This window comes from Globicephala melas, chromosome 12 (assembly GCF_963455315.2).
Source record: "Globicephala melas chromosome 12, mGloMel1.2, whole genome shotgun sequence".
Taxonomy (NCBI): Eukaryota; Metazoa; Chordata; class Mammalia; order Artiodactyla; family Delphinidae; genus Globicephala; species Globicephala melas.
In genome coordinates, this window is record NC_083325.1 from 8,173,012 (window position 1) to 8,182,735 (window position 9,724).

At 35.3% G+C, this 9,724-nt stretch overlaps 1 protein-coding gene across 10 annotated transcripts in view; it reads left to right on the forward strand.

Moving 5' to 3' along the window:
* The window catches only part of TSGA10 (testis specific 10), a 105,583-nt gene extending 96,342 nt beyond the window's left edge, over positions 1-9,241 (forward strand). For all 10 annotated transcript variants that reach the window (XM_060309399.1, XM_060309397.1, XM_030838837.2 and 7 more), the window contains 4 exons: positions 1,574-1,776; positions 3,742-3,846; positions 4,024-4,173; positions 8,633-9,241. In XM_060309399.1, the coding sequence (XP_060165382.1) occupies positions 1,574-1,776; positions 3,742-3,846; positions 4,024-4,173; positions 8,633-8,657 (483 nt within the window). In that variant the 3' untranslated portion in view covers positions 8,658-9,241. The remainder of the gene's footprint in view (positions 1-1,573; positions 1,777-3,741; positions 3,847-4,023; positions 4,174-8,632) is intronic.
* The last annotated feature ends 483 nt before the right edge of the window (positions 9,242-9,724 follow it).

Consider the following 9,724-nt stretch of genomic DNA (forward strand, 5'->3'; position numbering starts at 1 on the left):
TTTAAATGGGCAAGTGGTATGGTATGTGAATTATATTCCAATAAAGCTGTTACCAAAAATGTGACGCTCCATTTTATATTCCTGCCAGCAAGGTATATGAGATTGCCATTGCCCACTTTAATGTTAATCAACACAAAAGCTAAGAAATTTGCCAGTTTGATAAACTACAACATTGGTTCACCTGAAAGAGATTTTGCTCCCCAGGAAACACTTAGCAATGTCTATAGACATTTTTGACTGTTACAACCAGGGTCGGGGGCTGCTGTGGATCTCTGGTAGGTAGAGGCCAGGGATGCCACTAAACATCCTGTAATGCATAGGGCAACTCCCTACCCCAAATAAATGTCCAACCTAAAAGGTCAGTAGTGTCAAAGTTAAGAAATCCTGGACTAGAAATACCGTCTTGATTTAATTTCTATTTCTTTGATTATTAGTAAGGGTAAGTTATTCTATATGTTTACTAATTAGCTGTATCTTGTACATTTTCTGTTCACATCATTAGTTCATATTTCTCTGCAGTTTGTTCATCTTCCTTATATTAATAAGATATTAACTATTTACTGAGTTTATTTTCATCTGGTTTTTTTCCTCGTAAATTTTGTTTCTTTATAATGAGTATAAATATGTTTGTTTTTTCTACAGTCAGACATAATTTTTTAATTGTATCTAGTCTAAAAAGTTCTTCCCCTACCTGCCCGCCCCTTTCCTAATAATTTCATTTTTATTTAACTTTTTTTTCTTAGGGTTTTATCTTTTACATTTAACTTTTTTTTTTTTTTTGCGGAACGCGGGCCTCTCACTGTTGTGGCCTCTCCCGTTGCAGAGCACAGGCTCCGGACGCACAGGCCCAGCGGCCATGGCTCACGGGCCTAGCCGCTCCGCGGCATGTGGGATCTTCCCGGACTGGGGCATGAACCCACATCCCCTGCATCGGCAGGCGGACTCTCAACCACTGCGCCACCAGGGAAGCCCAACATTTAACTTTTTTAATGCATATGTAAATTATTATAATATGTATTATGAGATAAGGAATATTTTTTTTCTAAATAATGTCTGGTTTTTCTCCTTTTGAAGAAACATTTGGCTTATAGAACGTATTTTAGGCTCAAGATAACCTTCAAAAAGTGAAGTTTTCCACAGGATCATGCAAGAGAGGGAATGTGCAATTACTCCTTATCTTTCTTAACTATGGAGCGCGATGACATTCCGTCAGGAAGTTAGGTGTTTATAATTCACCCAACTCAGGACAAAGCAGTAGTTACAGATACTACCATGTCAGTCTTGCAGAAATAAGAAATATCAAAGCTGGAAATGGAAATTGTTTGAAGTTTGAGATTAATAACTCTTTACTTAAATTAATGAACTTTCTGATATTATCAGAGAGTTGGGGAAAGTGATACTCAGTGTGTGTGCGTGTGTGTATCTGGTAAGAAGGAGGACACAATTTCTAATCAAGAAATTAAAAGTGGTTGTCAGTTTATAACATAATACAGACATTTTATGAGTCTCTGATAATACATCAGTTAAGTGAACGAATAGGAATAAGTATAGGTATCTTCCTATTATTGTACAGATGGAGAATGAGTTGGATTCTGCTCGTTCTGAAATAGAACTCCTCAGGAGTCAGATGACAAATGAGAGAATCTCCATGCAGAATCTAGAAGCTTTGCTGGTGGCCAATCGAGACAAAGAATATCAGTCTCAGATAGCACTTCAAGAAAAAGAATCTGAAATTCAGCTTCTTAAAGAACACCTTTGTTTGGCAGAAAGTAAAATGTGAGTTGGTTAGCAATATGATAGCATAAAGTCATATTTCTAAAGTTTTGGTACTTTATAGATTAATAGAATTTCAAAGCTGGCGTTTAGACAATTTAGTGTCATAATTTGCTATTAATTAAACTGAGGACCCCAAATATTGTGATTTGTCTAAGATTTAGTACTTATTTCTATTATATGTTTATCTAAATTTATCTAAATTTAAGTTTAACCATCTTTGTTGATTGTTTGGGTATAAATGAACACCTACTGATCTAACATATTGCCTTTAGGAAATAACCAGATTAGAAGAAATTAAGCACTTCTGAAACCAGAAGAATTTTTCCATTTATGGACCCACCTGATAGTGCTACTGTCTTTCCATTTGCCACATAATATTTCCCTATGTACCTGTAAGTGTATGCTGGTTACGTGGAAGAACCACTGCATTTACAGAATGCTGAAGACTTCCCCCAGAGCATTGATTTTGACTTTTTTTTTTTTTTTTTTTGTGGTACGCGGGCCTCTCACTGTTGTGGCCTCTCACTGTTGTGGCCTCTCCGTAGCACAGGCTCCGGATGCACAGGCTCAGCGGTCATGGCTCACGGGTCCAGCCGCTCCGCGGCATGTGGGATCCTCCTGGACCGGGGCACGAACCTGTGTCCCCTGCATCGGCAGGCGGACTCTCAACCACTGCGCCACCAGGGAAGCCCTGATTTTGACTTTTTATTTTAAGAATCCCTAATACCGTTAGCACCTTGTTTACAAGACTGGAGGATTAGGTGGAAATGCCTGCCTGCATAGTGAATATTTTATTATTAAACATAGTGAATATTTTATTATTAAAATATTAAACTAATATTTTATTATTAAAATATTTTATTATTAAACTTAATATTTTATTATTAAACTCACTTCTCACAAAACTTCATGGGGACCCTTAGCCTCTGTTCTTATCTGTCCAACCTATAACACTTTTTCATCCAGCCTCAACTCTGCCCTCCCATCCGAGCAGGGGACGTGGGGAAGGACAAGAATCATGGTCTCAGGAATCAGCTACTTGTAGGAGCCCCGACTAAGCAAAGGCTGCAAAGCCAGGGCCCGTTTCCTTCAGAAACTGATTTTAGGTTTTGGCAGCTGTGATTGAGTCATTCTTTTCAATCACTGCAGCTGGGCTTTTGGGGTACCTTCAACCAGTTCTGCAGGATCATTTCCTCAAGCCGTAGATGGAAATTGCCTCAGTGAAATGTGCCGACTCTCCCACCTTAAGGGGTACATTCTGTTTTAGACTGGCTGGTGAGTAGTATCAAGTAAGCTTGATAAAGTTGTGTGTTCTTAGTCTCTAAAGTTTAGACTCCAGCAGTCTGTAATGCAGTCCTGAAAGCCAGCAGATAGGATAGAATGTTCTGTGCAAGAAGCATTCACCTCTGTCATCTGCCTCATGGTAGTGTGCCTTATCACAGGGTTTTTGAGGCAGTGTTTAGCCCTAAGGAAGATCCTGTTAAATTGAAGAGATTTTGTTTTTAACAGTAGATATATCAAATTTCATTGCAAGTATATATAAGGCATTTGGTCAATTAAATGTACATATATACACACACATTCATCATGGTGCTAGTGAATTCCAGTATTATATGCACTGGAGTATGCACCTAATACCTTAAAGTACACTTGTAAAAATGATCTGCAGTAAATAAGTAATATAGGTCGATAATAGATAATAGTACCCCTCTAAACATAAAGAAACTGAGACAGAAAAGGTTTAACTAATTGAATGGGGCTGGGACAGCTTAGGCTTTTAGTAGGCTGCTTTGCACATTTACTACATCTAAAGCTGGCATATTTTAGATGCACTAATACATCTATGAAAATGACAATTTTGCTTGGATCCAGCTGAGAAACCATTGCCAACATGGTTTCATGTACTCTAGGAGTCCTAGCCATATTTTACCTGTAATTAACTGTCACTCACATTCTTTTACACAGGGCCATCCAGAGTAGAGATGTGGCCCAGTTCAGGAACGCCATAACGCAGTTGGAAGCTGATTTAGACATTACCAAGAGACAACTAGGGACAGAGCGCTTTGAAAGGTAAGTGTGTCTCTATGCCACGTTCAGCCTGGAAAGCATTGTTCCTTGGATAACCACAGATTTTGGTTATTTCATGATGCTTAGATTTTAAAGCATGATTTGAACTATAGTTCTACGACAGTGTTAATAATGTCGCTGGATATAAAGTTTAGTAAAAGTCTCACTGTTTTGCTTTAGGGAAAGAGCTGTGCAAGAACTTCGCCGCCAGAATTACTCAAGTAATGCTTATCATTTGAGTTCCACAATAAAGCCAAATACAAAATGTCACTCACCAGAACGTTCTCACCATCGATCTCCTGACCGAGGCCTGGATCGATCAGTAGAAGAGTAAGTGGTTTAAGGTTCCATTCTTCGGGAACCATATAGCAATAAAAACTGAATATCTGAGGGGGTAAGAAAACTCTGTAACAGTCTACCATTAATAGTGCTATTTAAACATCATTACATAATTAGATATGTAGACATAAAAATAAAGTATTTTGATAATTAGTTTTATATAAATATGTTAAAGAAAGGTCTATTTTATCTAATGTCTACATAAATTATATTTTTAAAATCTGATTTTCTTTTTTTTTCTACATCATACAGTTTTTTCATATACTTTCATTGACAAAATATTGGCTAATTATTACAGCACCATAAAATACATATACTTCAGGAAAATAATAGGCTAATTTTTCAGAGGAAAATATTTTAGATATATTCCTGTATGTCACAAATTTCATAAAAACATTTTTATTTAGAAATAATCTCAACGTTACAAGAAGTTAAAAAAAAAATACAAAGAACATCTGTGCAACCCTTTACCCATACTCACTATTATTAAAATTTTACCGCATTTGCTTTTTCTGTGTTTAGACAACACATGCTGTCTCACGCACTCACATTCTTGCACTTGTTCCTTCGTCTCTCTCTCTCTCTCTTCTATCACATTATCTTGCTAAATTCTTTTACTTTTTCATTAAGTTTTGTAATTGAATCTTTAGGGGTTTCTAGATATACTATCATGTCACCTGCAAAAAGAGATAATTTTATTTCTTCTTTTCCTATATGTATCTCTTGAATTGTATTCTCTAGTTGACTGCATTTGCCAGTATCATCAGAATAATGATAAATAGCTGTAGCAAAAGTGGACATTCTTGGGGCTTCCCTGGTAGCGCAGTGGTTGAGAGTCCGCCTGCCGATGCAGGGGACACAGGTTCGTGCCCCTGTCCGGGAAGATCCCACATGCCACAGAGCGGCTGGGCCCATGAGCCATGCCTGCTGAGCCTGCACATCTGGAGCCTGTGCTCCGCAACGGGAGAGGCCACAACAGTGAGAGGCCCGCGTACTGAAGTGGACATTCTTGTTTTAATTCTGACCTGTGGTGGGAATGCCAGTAGGGTTTGCCCATTAAGTAAGATACTGGCTTTAGGATTGAGGTTTATATGTTTTATGATATTAAGGAAATACTACTCATTACTATTTTTTCAAGACTTTTTATTAGGAAAGTATGTTTTGTCAAGGGCCTTTTTATCATCTATGAAGATATGGTTTTTCTCTTTAGAACTATTAATATGTGAATTATATTAATAGATTTTCAAGTACTGAACCATCTTTGAATTTCTGGCATAGCCCCTACTTGGTCATAGTATATTATTTTCTTGGTGTTCACTACTATTTCATTTATTTTAGATCTGTGTATCAATATTCGTAAGTGATATTGGTCTGTAATTTTCTCTCTGTGCTATTTTTATCAAGTTTAGATATAAATGTTATATTTGTTTCAAAAAAAGAATTTGAAAATCTTTTGTTTACCGTGCTTTGAAACAAGTTATATAGTTGGGGATTATTTGATCTCTAAAGATTTGGGTGAGTTTACCTGTCAAACCATGTGGCCTTGGTTCTTTTTTTTTGTGGGATGTACTTCCTTAATAACTGTTTCTATGCTTCTTTTTTTTTTAAAGCCTTGACACGACTTTTTTTTTTAATTTATTAATTAATTTATTTTTGGCTGCGTTGGGTCTTCATTGCTGCACGCGGGCTTTCTCTAGCTGCGGTGAGAAGGGGCTACTTCGTTGCAGTGCGCGGATTTCTCATTGCTGTGGCTTCTCTTGTTGCAGAGCATGTGCACTAGGTGTGTGGGCTTCACTAGTTGTGGCACACAGGCTCAGTAGTTGTGGCTTGCGGGCTCTAGAGCACAGGTTCAGTAGTTGTGGCGCACGGGCTTAGTTGCTCCACGGCATGTGTGATCTTCCCGGACCAGGGCTCGAACCCATGTCCCCTGCATTGACAGGCGGATTCTTAACCACTGCACCACCAGGGAAGTCCTCTATTGCTTCTTTGGAAATTGGTCTTTTTAAGCTTTCTATCTCTATTTGCCTAAAAGTTATCTAGGCTTTCAGTTATCTAGGTTTTCAAATTTATTTGCACAGAAGTAACCAATGCAATATCTTATAAATTTTAAAATTTCTTCTGTATCAATAGTTATATCCTTTGTCATTTCTTATTTGTATGTTTCTTCCTTTTTTTGTTGATTACCTTAGCCTATGGTTTGTTTACTTTGTTCATTGCTTCAAAGAACAAGCATTTTGATTTATTGATTTAATCTGTTTTTCTTTCTTATTAATTTCTGTTTTTATTTATATTATTTCCTTCCTTGTGCTTTTTCATTTACTTTGTTGGGTTTTTTTCCCTAGAGTTTTGAGTTAGAAATTTAATTCATTTATTACCATTCTTTCACTTTTATTGATGTAGATATTCAGAGCTATGAATTTTTCTGTGATCACTGCTTTAAATATATCCCATAGATTCTGATATATGGTGTTTTTGTGATCATTATTTTTCATAAATTCTGTAATTTCTGTTTGTATTTTCACTTTTACCCAAGAGTTATTTGATAGAAAATCTTTTAATTTTCAATGAGAAGAGCTTTTTTGTTTGTTGGTTTTGGTTTCATTTTTAATTCTGAGTGTTATTGCATTGTGATCAGAGAGTATTGTCTATAATATTTCTATTTTATGGACACTACTGATTTTTTTTGTACTTTACTGCATGATCAATTTTTGTGAACAGTTCATGTGCACTTGAGAAGATACATTCTTTCTTATCAGAGTATAGTGTAATATATCTAAAAGATTTGCCTTTTTAATTTTTAGTTCTTTTATAATGTCGTTTAATTTTTGTTCACTTGTTTTACTAAGAATGGTGTTTTAAAACCTATTATTAGTATGTTTTTATTTCTTCTTATGTCTCCTATAAATTTTGTTTTATATAGGTGGTTTGCTGTTTTATTTGTGGCATAGATATTCTGAACTATCATATCTTTATTGTGAATGTGGCTTTTATGAAGTGTTATTTTCTGATGCGTTTAATTTTTTTGGAAGGAGGAAGGACTTGACGCCTGCTTTGTCTGGTATTAGAGTTACAACTCCTGTTTCCTTATTGTCTCCATTTGCCTGGTAGATCTTGGTCCATCACTTTATTTTTAACTTTTTTGAATCACTGCATTTTAAGTATCTCACTTCTATATAGTATGGATTTGAGTTTTGCTTTATGAATCATTTTGAAATTTTTTTAAAACAGGTGAATTAAGCTCCTTCATTTTATTGATATAACTTAAATTTGGCCTCAACTCTGTCCTATCATCTTATGTTATGATAACCGTGTTTACTATGTGATATTTACTCTATTTGATTATTCTTCTTTGCTTGTGAACATTTCTTTTGATATTCAAGAAGTTTTGTGTTTCATTATAATGGTTACTTTTCTATTAATACTTTTAATAGTACCCTTAAAGTACCCTTTTTAAAAAATTTTAACTTTTTGCTGTTAGTTTTAAATGGTATCCTTTGACTGCCACCTATTATCCAGACAACAGTCAATGTACTTAATTTACTTTCCCCGAACCACTGATCTGTTTCTTGTTCCTCTAGTGTTGCCTTTTCAAGTTGTCATATAAATAGAATCATGTGTTAAGTAGTGGCTGACTTTCACTCAGCACTACATATCTGAGATTTATCCGGCTTGTTGTATGTATCAGATATTATTGGATATTCCTTTTAACTGCTGAGTAATATTCCATTGTGTGACTGTAACACAGTTTTGTTTTGCTTTGTTTTACTTTTTATTATTTTGAAATCATTACAGCAGTCTCACAGGTAGTTGCAAAAATAGTACAGATAGTCCCACATATCCTTCCCCCAGCTTCCCCAATGGCAAGCCAGGAAACTGACATTGGCATAATTAACCAGTCTATAGGCCTTATTTAGTTTTCACTAGTTTTTACATGTGCTTGTGTGTGTGTGCAGTTTTTTTACACAGAGAACATATGACATCACCACAGTCAATATTCTGAATTGTTCCATCAGCCCCGAGGAACTCATTCCTTCATGATACCCTTTTATGGTCACAGTCCTCTCGTTCTCCTCCCTATTCCTGAGCAAACACTAATTTCTTCTCCAGCTCTATTATTCTTTTGAGAATGTTGTATACATGGAATCACACATGGGATGTAAGTTTTTGAGACTGGTTTTTCTCTCTTAGCACAGTGCCCAGGAGATCCATCTAAGTTGTGTGTGTCAATAGTTCATTCTTTTTTATTGTTGAATCCATAGTATTCCATGATATGGATGTATCACAGCTTGTGAAAACTGAGTGAAAAAATACATTGTATCTGTTTTCTTACACAGAAGCTGAGGGAGAAATCCTAAGTCTTACCAAATTAATATTAGAACACATTTTTTTATTCATCATGAAATCATTGAGTTGAAAATATTAATCTACATAATTTTTTTCTCTCTTATAGGAATCTTTGCTATAGAGATTTCTGACACGTGAAAAGATTCTTCATATCCTTGGGAGAGGTCAAAGTTTCAAACTGATTTTTTTCTTGCTATATGATTGCATTTATCTTTTGAATGCTTTCCAATGTTAAATGAATTTATTAACGTTGTGCCTCTGAATCTCTGTTTTCATGTGCCATATCGCAGTGATCTGAGATGACTTGTAAAAAACAAAAATGCATATGTCTCTTTCTATCCATACAGTAATAGTGAGTGTAAAACCTGCTTACTTCACTATTGAACACTGTTATGTTAACTCTCCGGAGTAAATAAAGAAGATTATAAAAAGGGGGAAAAGCGTTTTTACAAAACTGATTTTTTCTTTGTGATTTATGCTTTCATGGCTGGACAAGTTGTGCCACAATAGGTGCAGTGTACCAATACTGGCCTGGGACCCCATATTCCATTTTGGAACCAACGTGACATTAACTCTAGGCCATAATCTAACTTCAAAGCAGTAGATAGTACGAGTGTGTCAGGGTTTTTAAATACATAGTGTTGTACCACTAATTAACATACATTTTCTACAATTGTTTACCCTTACTATTTTTAGAAAGGTAGGTGATGCTATATCTGTCAAGAATGTAAAAATTTTTTAAAAGTCTGTATTTTTAATATGTTTTTCTTTAAAATATTAAAATACTGCAGTCAACTTAATTGCCATTTTATTTATTTATTTTTTTGCCTGTGGCAGCTGTCTATAATGTAGAGTACCAAGTTCAGTGGTGTTTCCTTATTTATTCCTTATTTATTCCCTAAAATCTCCTAAATCTCTTACCGTTTCTGTCCATAGACTTTGATTTAATGTTGATATTACAGTCTGAACACTACTGGTAAAAGCTATTTGTACTCTTGCCATTTTAATAATTTTTAAAAAGCCCTGTCATTAATAGTATTCATATGATGCAGACAGTTTCTCATTTTATAGAGTCACTATTCATTATGACTACAGTAATGTAGGATAGTACCCCGATTTAGGTCTTGTTTATGCATTAGCTCTCTAATGTTTTTCACCATAAATTTATGCTCTATATTCACTTTACTTTGATTTTTAA